The sequence below is a fragment of the Heloderma suspectum genome, chromosome 5, assembly GCF_057233095.1.
Source record: "Heloderma suspectum isolate Gila_16-S chromosome 5, 16-S_ref, whole genome shotgun sequence".
Taxonomy (NCBI): Eukaryota; Metazoa; Chordata; class Lepidosauria; order Squamata; family Helodermatidae; genus Heloderma; species Heloderma suspectum.
Genome location: NC_139462.1, coordinates 123,535,060 through 123,554,344, shown reverse-complemented (window position 1 = coordinate 123,554,344; position 19,285 = coordinate 123,535,060). Strand labels below are relative to the sequence as shown.

Sequence of the window (19,285 nt, the reverse complement as noted above, 5' to 3'; positions counted from 1 at the left end):
AGGCTTGCCGAGCGGATCCGGGTTGCATGAGCGGGGGGTGGGCTCGTTGAGCTCCCCTGCACCCCGGACGGAGGTGAGTCTGTCCATTCCTACCAGCGAATAAGCTCTAATAAGCAGAATACGTCTGAGTAAATGTGTACAGAATTCTTTTATGTAAAGCTGCCTTGAGGGTGTTACTTTAAAAGGCAATCTAAAAATATTTTAAAAAATACAATAAAATTGCTCTGTGAATGTCATAAATATGCCAAATAGTACACTTTTATACACTAGCCAAGATATAAATTATGCATTTTATGTTGTTAAAGTTTGATAAGAAAGTAAGCATTGCATATATTTCAGTTCCTCTGTGAATGTCACAAATATGCCAAATAGTACACTTTTATACACTAGCCAAGATATAAATTATGCATTTTATGTTGTTAAAGTTTAATAAGAAAGTAAGCATTGCATATATTTCAATTCCTCCCCCCCCCCAATTTCCAGTTGTTGTTGTTTTCTTTTCGGGGGGAAAATGGGGAAAAATGCATCCCCATCCCACATGGCTTCAAAATTTCCAAAAGTTTTACATCTCTATTTAGAACCCTTAGCAATTCCTATTGCTATTAGAGAAACCCCTACTATAAAAGGAATCAAGTTTAATTAAGCTAAACTGAATATCCTTGCAAATGGCATAGTACTTGTGATTTCAGAATCCGTTACTACAATACAGTGGCAGCTGGTGCTCAGTGGGTCTGGTGGGACAGAGGGTGGGTCAGCAGAAGTGGAGCCAAGGGGTCACAACTGAGGATGTTTGGTGTGGGAGGAATGTTGTGATGGCTGTTTAAGAGGGGAAATGATGGCAAGCTAGGATTGGGGAAGGTGGGATGGAATGTGTTATTCTTGGAAAGGGCCCACCTCTCTACATTTTAAAACAAAGGTGAAAAAAGACTCAAGAAGAAACCCATTTCACAATGAAGCAAACTGAGGCCAATATGCAAGTCACTAGACAGGCTGCGAATTCAAAGGGGAGCTTGGGTCCGATCCCCACCACAACACAGTCATGCAGTGTTTTGAGCCCAGATTTCTCTGCTCCACAGCAGGAACCCATTTCAAAGGAAGGGGAAACTGAGGACCATTAACTTGAAGCGCGCGCGCGCGTTTGTGTGTGGGGTGGGCGGAGAGGAATAACACAACACAATTCACACAACACAACACAGAAACAGCCTATTTAATCCATAGCAGCCAACAAGTCATACTACAGAAAGAGGAAACAGGGGCGAATAAACTTCTAGATCATGCCTCCAAAGGACAGGCAGATGTTAATGATGGTGGTGGTGATGATGATGACCTCAGAGCAACACAGAAACCATTCTTAATGAATAGCAATCAGCAAGCCATACCACAGGAAAAAGGGAACTGAGGCATGTGAACTTTAAGATCTTGCCTGAAAAGCAGAGAAACACCACAAAGGAAATAATCAACCCAGACATAGAACTGGCACCAAGGAACCACATGCTGATTTTCCAAAATGAAAAAAAAGCCAGCCACAAATGGATGTTTTTAAAAAAACTTGCCCAAGTTACTACAACAGATGTGTAAATGACAACCAATAAAAGAAAAAAGAAAACAGTTCTGAAAGCCTCCCCGAACTCAGGGGCTTCCAATCATCCAACGCAGAGCAGGAGGATGCGGCGGGGGCAATCTTCGTCTCCCCATCCTCCCACGCTGCATTTTTTGTTAGATGGGCTGTTTTGCCCATCTAGCTGGGGCACTTTGGACAGGGAGGTAAGGAGGGTGGAGAGGTCTCAGGAGAGCTCATTTCCTGGCCTCTCCAGTCTCCTCCCCTCCCCTTCCCCTCTCGCTTTGCTGACCTCATAGAGCAGCAGGTGCAGGTCTTTCCATGCTGGCTGCAAGGGGTCAGGGGAAGGCCGTCGGATCTCTGACTCCCCCTTTCGAGGTTGGAGTGCTGTCTCCAACCTCGGAGGGGGAATCTGAACAATCCTATGGCCCCTCAGACAATGTCTAGGGGTTACAGGATTGTTCCCTAAATTAGAGCAGGATCCTCAATCTTTTTGAGACCATGGGCACATTTGGACATTTGAGGAACTGTTATGGGCACCACCAAAAATGGCTGCCATGGATGGTGTGGCTGGTTACAAAGTGACAGCCACAGGGAGTGTGACTATCCAAGGGGCAAGTAACTTGCTGAAGCAGTAAAGTACAAGGTTGCAACAATCCTATGCATTCTTACATAGGAATAAGTCTCATGGAATTCAGTGGGACTTACTCCTGAGTAAACCTACATAGGTTTGCCCTGCATAGCCTATCTACTTCCCTCTCTCACACACAATGGTCACCAAAGCAAAAGAGGAGACAGGGCTCCTGTATGTTTAATAGTTGTTAGAAGAGGGGATTTCAAGAGGTGTACCTTACAGGAAAGCTGCATCTGCTAAAATTCCCTCTTCTGCACAGTTGCAGGAACACTGTCCTCTTTTGCATCTGGCCACCTTTCTCTGTCTGTCTGTTCTTACTCACTCACACCACTTTCTGCTTGCAACTATCCCCTACCTCCACTTTAAAACTTCAATCCTATGAAAGCCAGATTCCGGCTGAACATCAGGAGAAACTTCCTGACTGTTAGAGTAATACGACAATGGAACCAATTCCCTAGGGAGGTAGTGGGCTCTCCCACACTGGAGGCCTTCAAGATGAGGCTGGACAGCCATCTATCAGGTATGCTTTGACTTAGATTCCTGCATTAAGCAGGGGGTTGGACTCGATGGTCTTGTAGGCCCCTTCCAATCCTCCTATTCTATGATTCTATGACCTGTGCATTTTCATACAAATTTACCCAAAAACTATTGGGGAAGGGGTGAAGGGAAAGCAAATCACTCCCTCCCCCAAACTGGAGAACTCCCCTTCCACATGAACTGCTGCATTTATCCTTCTGAAACTTTGCTGGTTTCTTACTTAGGGACAACTCTAGGCTGTCTGTAATTTTCAGAACAATGGTCCAAAAGGAAAATAAGGAGATTAGTATGTCCTCTTTTGAGACTTCAAACTGTCAAGGCCACCCTTGTACAAAAATCCTTGTGGCTAGCATTCTGAAATTTGGAGACATGATCTCCTCTGATGGGGCAATGAATCCTGAAATGTGTATCCAATTCTTCCAAGTAATAAAAATTTTATTGGCAGTTCCCTTTAAAAGAAAATCAAAATATAAACGCTGCACCTATTTTTCTGACATTGGGCAGGTGTAATCCCCTTCTAGGGGGCTACTATGCCTGAAATTATCATCCAGTTCTGACCAAGAGAAAAAAGTTACAGGTTTTTTTAAAAATTTCCAATGGTAGTCGACAGGAAGCATAAAGACTAATTTTTCCAAACCTTGACTCAGGTTTGGTGCTAAGCTGAAATGGTCCGACTACAAATTGGCCTGAGCAGAAGCGGGATGTTTTCCAAAATGCTGAATGAGGGTCTGAGTTGAAGTGGGGTGGGGTGGGGGTCAGTGTACACTTCTTATGTATGTATGTATGTAATCTATACACACATGCAAGCAAGCACACCACATGCACACATCACACACACACACACACACACACACACATATATTAGAGGTGCACTTAGACTTGGATATATTATACAGACAGACAGACAGACGCAAATTTGTGTTATGGGCCTGTGCCGCGGATCTTTTAGGAACCTAGCAACGCCCCTGGTCCCAGCTATCAAAGTAAACATTCTACCCAAAATTAATTTTCTTTTCCAAAATGTTCCAATAGTATTGATAAAAAGTAAAATAAAAATGTGGCAATATATGATCAAATGTATACATGGGGAGGAAAGAGAGCTAGGATGAGTTCTGATATAAAAGGCAGAATCAAGAAAGAAGGGGACTAGCAGCCCAGATTCAATGTTAAATTATCATGCAAATTGACTTAATTGGTTGATATCATAGTTTGCAGAATGGATTAGGATAGGAGTTACAAAGATCAGACAGCAATCCTATGGTCCCTTGGAAAGTATCCCAGGGACCACAGGATTGCTCAGAAATACCCATGCTCTGACCTTGGAAGGGGAAGTTGGAGAACCCCCATCCCCCAAACACACAAACACAGCTGGTACGGAAAGAATTGCACTGGCTGCCCTCCAAGCTTTGAAAAGTTGCCTCGGAGGAGGAGGAAAGGGGGTGTTCCAGTGAGCAGGGGAGGGGAGGAGACCAGAGATGCCAGGATACAAGATAACCTGACCCTCCTTCCCTCCCCCTCCAAAGTGCCCTCACTAGATGAGCTGAAAAGCCCATCTAGTGAAAATCACCAGAGATGGCGGACAGGGAGAAGATCACCTCTGTCGCTTCTCCCGTGCTGGCTTCAGCCCAGCGGGACATAGGAATCTTGAAAGCCTCCCAGTTTGGAGGCTTCTGAGCAGTGAGGGTGTAATCGATAGGACTGTGCTCTAAGGGCACAATCCTATGGCTGCTAGGCAGCAGCTAGATGGCCATAGGATTTTTCGGTTCATGGGAACTGACCTTGGAGCCAGCCCTCAAAGGTCAGTTCCCAGAAAATTGCCTCCCTGCCCCTGCTGCCTTGTAAGAGGCACGGTTCGTCCTTGGCTCCATGCTTGTAAGAGCAGCGCTGAGTGGGGAGAAAGAGGGCGTTCCTGTGGGTGGGGAGGGGACAGCAGAAATGTCATTACAACATTTTCCATGCACCATCTGGCCTCCCCCCTGCACTCTGACCCACCTCAGCTAGACGGCCAAATGTGGCTGTCTCGCTGCTAATGCAGGGCAACCAGAGTGTGGAGAAGATCCCCTCTGCAATCCGCCCATCCTGCATTGGATAGTCGGTCACCTCCGAGTTCAGAGGTGGCAGACTATCCCCACTGGATTGCACCCTAAGATGCTTTAGTAAGGTACCCTTGAACACTTTGTTAGGGTTATCAAGTACAGAAAGACAGAAATGTATAAAAGACAGTATGATTTGGGCAAGCTGATGGAAATTGTAAGACAATTTTGTGTCCAACTGGATCTCCTTTAGCTTCAGTTCTTTTTTATCCTAAATTTAATAAAGAGAGCCAGTTAGATAGATTTAATTATTGGGTTTCTCATGGTATACCTTTATAAAATAGATAGACAGTTACAATAAGATGGGAGGATTTTAACCACATTTATTTCCTCACAAGATCAACGGATGATGACCAGAGGCAATTTAGAAAGCTAATGTGGTTTGAGTATATTTTAGTTTCTAATCCCAGAAAGCATTCTCTCAAATATATTGCCTTTTGTTATATGGTAAAGAGGATAATCCAGCATACATGGGAAAATACTCTGCAAGCAGAAATTTTGAATATACTCTGGCCTTATTGTTTTAAGAAAAGTATTTTAAGGAAGCAATCCTATGGCCGCTAGTCAGAGCCTAGATGGCCTTAGGATACATCAGTTTCCGGGAACCAAACTTCCGCTCCTCCTGTGCTGTCTCATACAGCACCATAAAAGCACTGAGGAGTGGCGTAAAAGGGGTGTTTCCAGGGGTTGGCTGGGGCAAGGAGGGTGGAAATGCCAGTACGACACAACCTATGTGTCATCCAGCCACCACCGCCACCGCTCCAACTTCCCATGGGTAGACAGCCGAAATCGGCTGTCCAGCCATGAATGTAGGGCAGGAGAAGCACGGAGATGATCCCCTCCGTGCTTCTCCTGCCCTGCATTGGATAGGTGGTCACCTCAGAGTTCGGAGGTGGCTGCCTATCCCCATAGGATTGCGCCCTAAATGATGTATTAAAGCAGGCAAACCTGTGACTGGGGTTATATTTAGATTAAACTCCTTATCTATAGAGATGTAGTCCCTAAGACATTGGCACTAGTCATATCCTCACTGAGGATCTCACTAATATAGTTGTTCTGAAGAAAGACTGTCAGCTATTACAATCAAATTATTAAAGGAAGCCATAATGCATTCCACACAAAATTACATTCCCTGCACTAAAGCTGAAAAATAATGGTGGTAAAATAGCTACCACTATTAAGAATAGTGACCATTGCTTACTTATACACAGTGAAACAAATCCTATGATTACAGTGAAGCATTCAGTGTTTTACACCAATATTGAGAATATTCAGCTCACACCACAGTCCTGTCCATGCAGATATGAAGTTTGAAGCATTGAAAATCAAATAGCCATAATCAGGATTGTCAACAGAATCTACACAACACCGAATCAGAGGATGGATGAGGCCTATTTCGGACCCTTTTTCCTGCCACTGCCACACCATCAACATTAATCACAAGCCACACTTTTCACTTTTAAAAGGCCTTCTTTTTTCCCTACTACTCTGCTGCTGACTTTCAATGACAAATTCAGCTGCAAGGACAGGGGTGTGGCTCCCAGTGGGGTTCAGAGGGGGCAACGTCACCCATCAACCCCTGGAAGTTGCCCACCCCTGGTCTACTTGGACCAGTTGGAGTGTAAAATACCATGAAAGGGTTCAGTATCTTGCAACCCTATTTGTCCAAGAGGACTGCAAAATGTACCCCTGCCAGGCAGTATTTTCAGTACAGAGCATTCAAGCTGTTCCCTAGAAGGTACTCTATAGGTACACATGTCCATGATGTTGCCAGCCATACTTGGGGACTTTCTAAGAAGGAAGTTGAATGCTTCTGCTGATCCAGACATTCTCTCTGTCACTATCATCAATGTCACTGCTATTGCAGCAGGAGATTTTTTTCACACAGGTTTGTGCATATAAAAACCATCTTACTGCAGCAGTGACAACAACAGGAAGAGCCCCTGGGGACACCCACGCATGGGGATGTTTGTGGAACAATCTGAACACCCCCATAGACTTGGCTCTTTCCAGGGAGTTGAATCCTGAGCAGGAACCGCACCTGGGAGCCACCTGGGCAAAGCCTCCCAAGGAATTCCACACATTACTAACCATAATATCTCATTCTGATTAATGACGCAGGAAAAGACCACAGTTACTCAATATTCAATTAACAGATACCCATATTTTTAAAAGCCTATTTTAATCTCTTCATCCCATCATTCTGCCCTTTATCTTTACTAACCTTTATCTTGTACCAGTATATCCAGCTCTTCCCTGATCCCGTCATACCAGTTGGTGATATCCACATGGAGAGAGTAATCGCAACAGGATTTGGTGTCTGCAGCCTCATGCCATTTTTCAAATGAAGTTAATAAACTAGAGCTAGGTTCAGGAAGAACGTGGTCAACTGCAAGGAAAATGAAGCAAATCTTTCAATTCAAATATTGAACATATTGCAGATGGATAGCAAATAATGGTACATGAAACAAAGCAGGTCTGAAAACCTGGTTTCATTTGGTGTATTATTTTCAAATGGATTAAAGAAACCTCCGTGTAAGGAATATCTATTTTCAATTAGCTTAGTTTCAGCTTACCTTTATTTTTCTCAAAGCAGGACACCCTGTCTGCCATCAGTATAGGTATCTGGGTTTGCTATTGATGGTCTGCTAGTGAAATGCCTCACATGGCAAGTGTGATTTATGTGGAGGAAGGGCTGCAGAAGGACTGGAAAAGAATGTACAATGTGGAGACCTGTCATAGGACTGAAAAGAACGTGCAGAGGCACACTGTTATTAAATTCTTGTCAGGCATGGTCTCTCTCTTTCTCTCTAATAGGAATGAATGGAAGTGATTTGTTTATATGGTCTGGGTCTTGTCAGTGTCTGGATGGGAATCCAATTGGGGACCCCATGTATACTACCTTGAATTCCAAGGTAGAAGAAAGGTGGGACGTACATGTACTGAATAAATACATGATTCAGTGATCAAAAACCTTGTGGTTTCAGACCAGAGTTAAGGCTATCTCATCTTGGCTCAAGCTCCACAAAACAAGGGAACTGGAAGCTAAGGCTGAGGCCTTAATTGACATGCCCCATGATGAATGGCAATGTTGTCCAATGTCACAAATTGTGCCTGCTTACAACTTCTCCTCCATGCACCCAAACTCAATAGATCAATTGTCTAACTTCATATTCTATGTAAGTCACTGTGAGAAGCTTTCAGAGGGGAAAAAGCACTGGTCTACTAATGCACTGTAATATAATTAAGAGAGCAATCCTGTGCCCCCTAGACAGCATCCGGGGGACATAGGATTCTTCAGTTTCCTGGATATGAGGTCAGAGACACAGCGCCGACCTCATCGCCAGGAAACCACACTCCTCTCCCCCTCCCCCTTGTAGCTGGCACAGAGAGAACCGCGCTGGCAACCTTTCCATGCTTGGTAAACGGAGAGCAGAGACAGGGGGGAAGTGGGTGTCCCTGAGGGTGGGGAAGTGAGGAGACCAGGGTGTCTGGCTTATACCTTTTCCTATTGCTGCCCCAGCCTCCTCCCTTCCCCCTCCCTGAAGCCTCCACTACCTTAAATGGAAAGTAGGAGGCAGGAGGCACCTCCCGCTCTGCAAACGATACTTGTAAGCCTCTGGGTTCAGGGGCTTATGAGTACCCAGGGCACAACCCATAGGACTGCACCCTAAATAACCCATTCATGTTCAGTATCGGTATGTTTCCCACACCCACACTGCCAAGACACACCTTTTCTTGGTGCCTCTTAAAATATATGAATTATTGTATTATTTTCCTAACTTTCTTTGACATTTTTTATCACTGGCAAAATCATCAATCACAATGGTGCTAGGAAATGCACCTACAAGTACCACATTCCAAGTCATTAGCAGCAGAATGACTCTCAGCCCTGCTGCATCAGAGGGGACCCGCCTTTCCCACTGTTTAACCATACTGCCAGCTACTGATGTAAGCAATAAATAGGCCTGGGTCAACTCAGAGGAGGATTCCTCTAGCAATACAAGTGCTCCATAAGGCAATACAGAACCGGGACAACATGGTGCATCTTTGGCAGTCCGTAGATGGTGAAAAAGGGCATTCCTGGGGGTGGGGAGGAGACTGTGGATGTGGGGCTATGAGGTATCCCCAGCTGTTCCCAGACTCCTTCCCTCCCCCTCCCCCAAACCTGCACTAGACTGGCAAAATCACCCATCTAGCAAAAACGCAGAGTGGATGGTGCACTGGATACTTGTAAGCCACCGGGTTCAGAGGCTTATGAGTACCCAGGGCACATCCCATAGGACTGTTGTTGGGAGCTGCCCCTTTTCAGCATGTAACTCCTTTACTGAGGGAACTGCACTGGCTGCCTATTGGCTACCAGACCAGGTTTAAGGTATTCGTACTAGTGCACAAAGCCCTAAATAACTTGGGACCAGGACAACTGAGAGACCACCTTCTTCTTTACCAACCTGCCTGGTCACCGAGGTCATTGGAGGGCTTGCTCCTGGTGGTTCCACATGGACCTATGGCCTGGTTGGAGTCCACCGGGAAAAGAGCATGGTGGCCCCCTTCCTGTGGAATTCCCTGCCTTTTGAGGTCAGGCAGACACCAACATTATGTTGTTTTTGGCACCTCCTGAAGACACTACTATTCCGGGAGGCCTTCCCTGAGTGACCAGCTGAGGTTTATCAAGTTCAGAATCTGTTCTTTTAAAATGTTTTGTTTTAATTATGGGGTTTTATTCTTTTATCTTGTTGTTCACCGCTCCAAAATCTTTGATGCGGAACAGTATATAAATGTTGCAAATAAATAAATAAATGTAATCATGATTGCATTTCATTTCATTTCATTTCAAGGTGCACACTTATTGATTTAGGTATACCCATCAAACAAAAATAAATGTAGATAACCATGTTTGCTAATTAGAACAAATCAAAACCATAATATTAGGAAAATATTTTTATTAGCAATAAACAAAAGTCACAATCTAGGGAGCAAGCTTTTGAGATATCCAGAAGGCTTTTGTGCTCAATTATAATAAAACTGGAGGGTCTGGAGCTTATTTAGGGAACTATATGCACAGAGGAATAGAGGAGTGTTAAATAAATAGGATGGGAATGCTAAAATGTACTTAAAGATTATAGTACCTAATAAAGGACTCTTCCCCGCCAATAAGCTCTCAATAGCTCTCCCTGCAGTTCTTATTCATCTACACCCCACCCCAGCCAATCTAGACAAGGGCAAATTCCCCCAAAGAGCAATTTAGGGGGCATTTGGGGGTGAAAAGTTGGTAACCCCTGCTTTCTACCTAATTTGAATGTGCTGAATTTAAAAAATGCAATTTATGAAGCTCAATTTTGTCTTTTTTGTACTTTACATAAAAAAAAGCAAAGTGAAGTGTCATCTGAAATTGGTATTTGTCTTTATAACAGACTAATTTTGCAACATTAACATCTATTGCTCAGCAAAATGAAATAAAATAGTTCTACATAGGTTAACAAACAATTTTTATATAAATATGGCTACAGCTTGTCTGTATCATGCGATCTGTTACGTCATACTTTGAAACAAAGGAGAGGGAGAGCACAGTATGAAGCATACAGACAAGAGAGACTGTGGCTCAAAGTGCCTTATTTACTGAGTCCAGTTTAAAATTCTCAATGTGTTTTGGACAAAGTCCTTCCTTAGATGTAATCTAATGTCTAAGAATTCTGGCCAGGACTCACTGGAACCAGAGTCCTAGCCACAATTCTTAAACACCAGATTACCCACGAGGAAGGATTTTGTCCAAAAGGCATTTGGCTTTTTAAACTAAAGGGGTGACTACCATGAGGGCATCACCTATGGAGGGCAAGGGCTCTGCCTCAGAGATGGAGGCAGAAAAGCCCCTTCGGGAGAGATGCCACCTGAAAAGACAGGAACTCAGAAGGAGTGCTAGACTGAGCCAGAGGCCTCCTTGTGAGAAAAGGTCTACTCACACATAGGAGCCTTGCTCACAAGGAGGATGTTTTCAGCTGCAGTCACTAACAGCTCACATCTGAGGTTTGGGTGTGACTGACAGCCTCTACATAAAAACAGCTATGTAAGATTAAGAGTTGCTGAAAACAGTATCAAATAGATCTTCCATAATCCAGCTTCCCTGGCCTTGGCTGATTCCTGGTGTGACTTCTGCACTGAACTCTGACAATCCTTCTGCCTGCTCCTGGTCTGTTGTGTTGCCTTGAAGCTGGTTTGCCTGTGACCTGGACTGTTGAGACCCTGCCTTTTACTTGATCCTTGTTTGTGCTGACCACCTTGGAACTCTTGGATGATTAAGCAATGCAAGATGTTTTGATTAGCTTTTTTGGTGACTTGCTTCTTATTAGTTTGTTTCTGCACCATGTTGTTGTTGTTCAGTCGTGTCCGACTCTTTGTGACCCCATGGACCATAGCACGCCAGGCCTTCCTGTCCTCTGACTCTCCCAGAGCGTGCTCAAGTTCATATTCATTGCATCGGTGATGCTATCTAGCCATCTTAACCTCTGCTGTCCCTTTCCCCTTTTGCCTTCAATCTTTCCCAGCATCAGGGTCTTTTCCAGTGACTTTTCTCTTCGCATTAGGTGGCCAAAATATTTGCGCTTCAGCTTCAGTATCTGTCCTTCCAATGAGCACTCAGGGTTGATTTCCTTTAGGATTGAGTGATTTGACCTCCTTGCAGTCCAGGGGACTCGTAAGAGTCTTCTCCAGCACCACAGTTCAAAAGCATCAATTCTTCGGCGCTCAGCCTTCCTTATAGTCCAGCTCTCACAGCCATACATTACTACTGGGAAAATCATAGCTTTGATTATATGAACCTTTGTCGGCAAGGTGATGTCTCTGCTTCTTACTATGCTGTCTAGGTTTGCCATAGCTTTCCTCCCAAGGAGCAAGCGTCTTTTAATTTCATGGCTACAGTCACCATCTGCGGTGATCTTGGAGCCCAACAAAATAAAATCTGTCACTGCTTCCATTTCTTCCCCTTCTATATGCCAGGAAGTGATGGGGCCAGATGCCATGATCTTAGTTTTTTTAATGTTGAGTTTCAAACCAGCTTTTACACTCTCCTCTTTCACCCTCATCAAGAGGCTCTTGAGATCCTCTTCGCTTTCTGCCATTAGGGTGGTATCGTCTGCGTATCTGAAGTTGTTGATAATTCTCCCGGCAATCTTAATTCCGACCTGTGATTCATCCAACTCGGCGTTTCTCATGATGTACTCTGCATATAAATTAAATAAGCAGGGCGACAATATACAGCTTGTCGTACTCCTTTCCCAGTTTTGAACCAATTGGTTGTTCCATGTCCGGTTCTTACTGTTGTTTCTTGACCCTCGTACAGGTTTCTCAGGAGACAGGTAAGGTGGTCTGGTACTCCCATCACTTTCAGAATTTGCCACAGTTTGTTGTGATCCACACAATCAAAGGCTTTAGCGTAGTCAATGAAGCAGAAATAGACATTTTTCTGGAATTCTCTTGCTTTCTCCATGATCCAGCAAATGTTGGCGATTTGATCTCTAGTTCCTCTGCCTCTTCGAAACCCAGCTTGTACTTCCAGTAGTTCTCGGTTCACATACTGCTGAAGCCTGGCTTGTAGGATTTTGAGCATCACCTTGCTGGCATGTGAAATAAGCGCAATTGTGCGGTAGTTTGAACACTCTTTGGCGTTGCCCTTCTTTGGAATTGGAATGTAAACTGACCTTTTCCAGTCTTGTGGCCACTGTTGAGTGTTCCAAATTTGTTGGCATATTGAGTGCAGCACTTTAACAGCATCATCTTTTAGGATGTTAAATAGCTCAGCTGGAATACTGTCATCTCCGCTAGCTTTGTTGTTACTAATGCTTCCTAAGCCCCACTTGACTTCACTCTCGAGGACGTCCGGCTCAAGTTCAGTGACCGCACTATCATGGCTATCAGGGACATTCAGATCTTTCCTGTATAGTTCTTCTGTGTATTCTTGCCACCTCTTCTTAATCTCATCTGCATCTGTTAGGTCCCTGCCTTCTTTGTCCTTTATCATGCCCGTCTTTGCACAAAACTTTCCCTTGAGATCTCTGATTTTCTTGAAAAGATCTCTAGTCTTCCCCATTCTATTGTTTTCCTCGATTTCTTTGCATTGTTCATTTAAGAAGGCCTTCTTGTCTCTCCTTGCTATTCTCTGGAACTCTGCATTCAGTTGGGTATATCTTCCCCTTTCTCCCTTGCTTTTCGCTTCCCTTCCTTCGTCAGCTACTTGTAAAGCCTCAACAGACAGCCACTTGGCTTTCTTGCATTTCTTTTTCTTTGGGATGGATTTCGTTGCTGCCTCCTGAACAATGTTACGGACCTCCGTCCATAGTTCCTCAGGAACTCTGTCTATCAGGTCTAATCCCTTAAATCTATTCCTCACCTCCACTGTATATGCATAAGGGATATGATTTAGGTCATACCTGAATGGTTTAGTGGTTTTCCCTACGTTCTTCAATTTAAGCTGAAATTTTGCAATAAGATCATGATCTGAGCCACAGTCAGCTCCAGGTCTTGTTTTGACTGACTGTATAGAGCTTCTCCATCTTTGGCTGCAAAGGACATAATCAATCTGATTTCGATATTGACCATCTGGTGATGTCCATGTGTAGAGTTGCCTCTTGGGCTGTTGGAAAAGAGTGTTTGCTATGATCAGCGTGTTCTCTTGGCAAAACTCTTATTAGCCTTTGTCCTGCTTCATTTTGTACGCCAAGGCCATGCTTGCATGTTATCCTGGTTATTTCTTGACTTCCTACTTTAGCATTCTAATACCCTATGATGAAGAGGACATCTTTTTTTGGTGTTAGTTCTAGAAGGTGTTGTAGGTCTTCATAGAACCGATCAACCTCAGCTTCTTTGGCCTCAGTGGTTGGGGCATTGACTTGAATTACTGTGATGTTGAATGGTTTGCCTTGGATTCGTACTGAGATCATTCTATCGTCTTTGAGATTGTACCCCAATACTGCTTTTCCCACCCTTTTGTTGACTATGAGTGCTACTCCATTTCTTCTAAGGGATTCTTGTCCACAGTAGTAGATATAATGGTCACCTGAATTAAATTCACCCATGCCTGTCCATTTTAGTTTGCTGATTCCCAAGATGTCCATGTTCAATCTTGCCATCTCATGTTTGACCACCTCCAGCTTACCTTGAGTCATTGACCTTACATTCCAGGTTCCTAAACAATATCGTTCTTTACAGCATCGGACTTTCTTTTCACCACCACACACATCCACAGCTGAGTGTCCTTTCGGCTTTGGCCCAGCCGCTTCACTCTTTCTGGCGCTACTTGGAAATTCCCTCTGCTCTTTCCCCAGTAGTATATTGGACACCTTCCGACCTGAGGGGCTCCTCTTCTGGCGTCATATCTTTTAGCCTTGTGATACGTTCCATGGGGTTTTCTTGGCAAGAATACTTGAGTGGGTTGCCATTTCCTTCTCCGGTGGACCACATTTTGTCAGAACTCTTCGTCATGACCTGTCTGTCTTGGGTGGCCCTGCACAGCATAGCTTACGGCTTCACTGAGTTACGCAAGCCCCTTCGCCACAACAAGGCAGTGATCCATGAAGGGGTCTGCACCATGTAAAGACATAGAAGTGTAGAAGCTTTTCCCATCTTTAATAGAGAATGGAATTTCATTTGCAAAGCTACCTCTGTTGGCACCATGAGTCTTTCCCGAACAAATGCAATCAATTGCTTCTGACCCAGTTGTTTGGCATTAAGGAGAGACTCTTGTATTGCCTCTGTAGCCACATCCATTGTTGCAATGGTATGCTGAGTTGTAATGGATGAGTCTTTCTGAAGTCTGGAGCACTTTACGTTCATCAAAATGATCTCTTTGTTTTCTTGCAGCAGTCAACTCATTGCAGGTTACTTGATCATCAAGTCTTAAGTGCAAACACTGGCCTTGCTTGGGCTGCAATGTGGACCCATAAATTGAACGAAAGAGCCCACTTGCTGAGTGCTGAAATTTTTTGTGAGTCCCACAATTCCTTTTCCCCTCTTCCTATAGCTTTCAACCATTCTTGACTGGTCAGGATTAACCTGACTGCATATTTCATCTGAGCCTTTTAGAACCCAGTTGCCCTGCTGGAAATGACGTAGAACCTCCTTGAGAAGTTGGAGCATTTGTGCAAGATATATGATGCCCCTGCTGTGGAGATCTTGCACAAAATACAGTATGTCACCCTAGATGGCTCTCCAAGTGCCCCTTTGGCATGTAGAGACCTGGAGGGCTTAAAGAGGAACTCCAGAACTGGCTGGGAGCTGGCAAAGAGACATGGTGTGAATCACCCAGATCCTTGGAGGTTGAGGGAGAAGGGAGGCCAGATCATTGAGGGGAGACCACCACACAAAATCATCCAGCCTGAGATCACATGCATGTACCATAGCTGCCACTCTCCCATTCAGATGAGATGAATGATTAAAAACCATGTTCACAAATATGGTAGATGACTATTGCCTTCCAAGCTACTCTACTAGATGAAGAGGGAAAAGGAAAGGAAGCCTGTGCAACTCAAATCTCCCTAGGCAACAAGTCTATGTAGGAATCAGAACTTCATCATTTTAACTCTCTAAGTGTCATTCCAACCCTTTGAGTTCTGATTGAACATTGCAATTTGAATCCAAATTTGTAAGTGTTCCTGTGAGAATTCAACTTGCTAAGCAGAATATTCAAAGGGGGGGGGGGCACTGGTTTACCAACTTTTCACCAAAAATGCCTCGTACTTCATAGTGAAGGATTTTCTGGAAAATAGTCCCAGTCTAATATCTCACAACCAGAAACATACTGTATAGCAGTCTTCATCTGCCTTCATCTCTTCCCATTGCCTCTGGCTTCCTGGTTGATGATGCTATTTCAGGGACTCTTACTGCTGTACCCTCTAGACAGACCTCTGACTGAATTCCCTCTGGTGTTGGGCTCTGCTGCCTGCCTGACATTACACCACAACCTCACAGTTCAGTCTCCTGCCCTCTACAGCTGCCAGCTCCCAGCTCCAGATTCCAGGTATCTCTCCAGAACAGGTCTCTCAGATTGGCTTTCTCCTTTCCCAGCTCTGAGCACTGCTCTCTTCAGCTACCATTAACTCCAATTCCCTGTCACCGTCTGGCGCTGATTGACCCTCACAGTCTCTAACAGACTTCCCTGTCTCCTAGACAATCATGTGCCTTATGGAACTCCTCACTGCCAATTACCTTTGTTGACCCACTTGACCAATCTAAATAGATATCTTCTTCCACCCCCACCCTCCCAGGGGAAGGCAACCTGGTGCCCTCCAGATGTTTTGGACTACAACTCCCATAATCCCTGACCACTGGCCATGCTTTCTGGGGCATATGGGAATGATGGCACAAAACATCTAGAGGGCACCAGGTTGCCTGTCCCTACAATAGTCCTTTTAAACAGCCTGAAGCCTTGCTTCATAAGCCACCATAACCATGGCAACAACTTTTTAGGCCAAATACACAGTAACCAAGCTAAGCCTCTGGCCTACTCCATTAAATAATAACCTCACGGAAGTCGTACCAAGTATTTCAGCATAACAAAACATACACAAACAAACATGGGCATCCCCAGGAAGGGGCAGGGGCTGACCCCTTCCCCCGGATGAGCCATATCTAGATTCCCAGCTTCCCTTAAAAAAAAAAAAAGTATCTAGCCCTTGTAGAACCTAAAATTTGAGCCAGTGTAGTATAATGGTGAGAGTGACGGACTGGGAGCCGGGAGATCCAGGTTCTAGTCCCCACTTGGCCATGGAAGATCACTGGGTGACTTTGGGCCAGTCACAGACTCTCAGCCCAACCTACCTCACAGGGTTGTTGTTGTGAGGATACAACGGTGAGGAGGAGGATAATGTAAGCCGCCTTGAGTTCCTTGCGAGAGGGAGAAAGGCGGGGTATAAATGCAATAAATAAATAAATAAATAAAAATTTGAGACAAAATGCATAGTCACTATTCTGTCCATTTGTTTCGTAACCAAAATAGACTGCTCCTGCCTTTCAGGGTTTTTAGCTAATTAAAGAAATCATAGTAATGTTTAATCACACACACACACTCACACACTTTCTGGTTCATTTTAAAACCTAGGGGGGCGGGGTCCTTCCCCAGTGGGAAGTGATTGCTGCCTCAAAAAATCAATTCAGAAATCCAGGATTTGGGTAGGGCTGTAAGCTGCTTCAGTCCAAGTCCTGTTCTGAAGCGAATCAGGGCGATCTGGACCACTTTGGTCCACTTTGGAGTTTTTAACCTCCAGTGAGTAGAGGACCAGGCACAGGCTACTCTAGAACAATCACAAAGCTAGACACAAAAAGGGAATACAGGCTATGGAAGGAAAAGACTCTCCAGTGGTGGTGACCTGCAACATTTGTGCCATATTTGTTTTCTTGCCTGAGAACAACATGGCCTATACCTGCAACAAGTGTAAGTTGATTACGCTGTTGGAGCGTCGAGGGTCAACCCTCCAGGGAATAAGAGAACACGAAGAGTTCTTGGACAGAATGGGGGAACTACAACAGCAAAGTAAAGAACAGAAACTAGAAGAGCAACAGCAAGCTGAGGCAGAAGAGGAAAATGCTGAGGGGAGGAAAAATGAAGTAGAGAATACTCCTTGGAAAAGGGTGACAGTTACAAGCAGAAGAACTAGAAGCCACTCTGCACCAGTGGAGGCAGTGGAACTATGGAACCATTTCCAGGTACTTGAAGATGAGACTGGAGGACAGCCTGCAGAGGAAGAATTACAGGGGAACCTGCACGAGAGCAAGCAAGAGGCTGAAGGTCAGTCAAGCAGAAGCGATGAAACCAAGGCCTACAACAACAAGAAGAGTAATAGTAGTGGGAGACTCCTTGCTGCATGGGATCAAAACCCAAGTACGTCGCAAAGACCTATAGACTCACCAGGTATGCTGTTTCCCGGGAGGACGGATTAGGTTGCCTGCACTCATAAAGCCCACTGACAGATATCCCTTTCTTCTCATCCATGTGGGAACAAATGATACTGCCAAGCGGAACTACGAAGAAATCACGTCACACTTTGAAGCTTTGGGAAGGAAACTCAAGAACTTTGGGGCCCAGATAGCTTTCTCATCCATCCTTCCAGTATTTAGAAGAGGGACAAAAAGAGAAAGAAAAATACTCCAGGTGAATGACTGGCTACGAAGGTGGTGCCGGCGTGAGAGATTTGGATTCTGGGACCACGGGCTATACTTCCTGGAAGATGGACTGTTGGCAAGGGATGGGTTGCACCTCACAAAGCCTGGGAAGAATGTGTTTGGCCACAGCATGAAGAACTTCATCAGGAGGGCTTGAAACTGAATCCTACAGGGGAGGGAGATGTAAAGTTGGGGGCAAAAGTGGATGAAGGCTCATGTACCACAACAGTGAAAACAGCTCTAATAGCGCCTGTATTGGCCCCAGGAGCGTAGCCAAGTCATTTGTAGTGTTAGAGGGGCCTAGAGATCCATAATGCTTGCAATGTTCATTATTGTTGCAATTCCCTTGCTAGTAAGCCTCTGAGCATGTATAGATGATTCAAAGGGCTGACAGCGCAGCCTAGCACATTCCATACTAATGAATGAGAGTGTTATCAAGCACTCTGCCTGGGAAGCAAAGGCCGAGCTGAGAAAAGAGCAAAATCTGAGGTTGTTAATTAGAGAAATGTTGCAGAACAGCCTGGTCTCTAACGAGGCATGGGAGCATGAAGCCGAAGGAGTAGCTGTTAGACTGATACGTTGAGCGCGGAAGGAGAATTGCCCATGGCGTTCCGAGGTGTGCCATATCATCACCTCGCCTGATTGGGATGAAATCCCTAAGAAGTGGAAACTGAAGATGAGGACCTAGAAGATGATGATGCGGAACAGAGTAAAGGTGAAGAATCAGCGTCCAGGGCACAGGCTGGACTCCTCTTAGAGTGGAAAGTGCACCGGAGGATGGTCCCAAGGCAGAATGAAGCGGAAAGACCACGTTGAAAATCTCTGTCAAGGTAACCGTGTTTAGCTTTGAACTGTCCTAGAATTTCACAGAGCCTATAGCTACTGACCATCAGCTATATGATTCTGCCATTAAGCTTTTGCCGTGGGATTCCCTGCAATGAAGAAATCTCACTGATTTGAGTGTCCAGTGTTGGACTGCCTGAGTGTGTGCGCTGAAGAAATCAAGGAAATGCTACTACCATGCTCCTGGAAGCTGCAATAAACTGTGCAACCTGGGAGACCCAACCTGATGAAGAAAATAAGATACCATAGTAGCAGTCTTCAAGAACAGTGAGATCTGTGTAGCCAGCTGGCTGACACTGTCAGTGATGTTAAAATTGCAAATTAAGACTGTTTTCCTGTTTGAGACCCCAGCAGAAAAAGCTGACCTGAGTCATTTGTCGCCCCTGACAAGACAAAGAATTTGGCTGCCCTGAATCTCTTTGTGTCTTGTTTTGAACTTGGGATTTATAAAAACAAACTGTGAAGCTTTAC

General features: G+C 44.7%; 1 protein-coding gene across 3 annotated transcripts in view; it reads right to left on the bottom strand.

Annotated features, from left to right (window-relative positions):
* The window catches only part of LOC146344360 (dihydropyrimidinase-related protein 1), a 172,318-nt gene that overhangs the window by 116,956 nt on the left and 36,077 nt on the right, over positions 1-19,285 (bottom strand). For all 3 annotated transcript variants that reach the window (XM_084859923.1, XM_084859924.1, XM_084859925.1), the window contains one exon: positions 7,047-7,211. In XM_084859923.1, the coding sequence (XP_084716049.1) occupies positions 7,047-7,211 (165 nt within the window). The remainder of the gene's footprint in view (positions 1-7,046; positions 7,212-19,285) is intronic.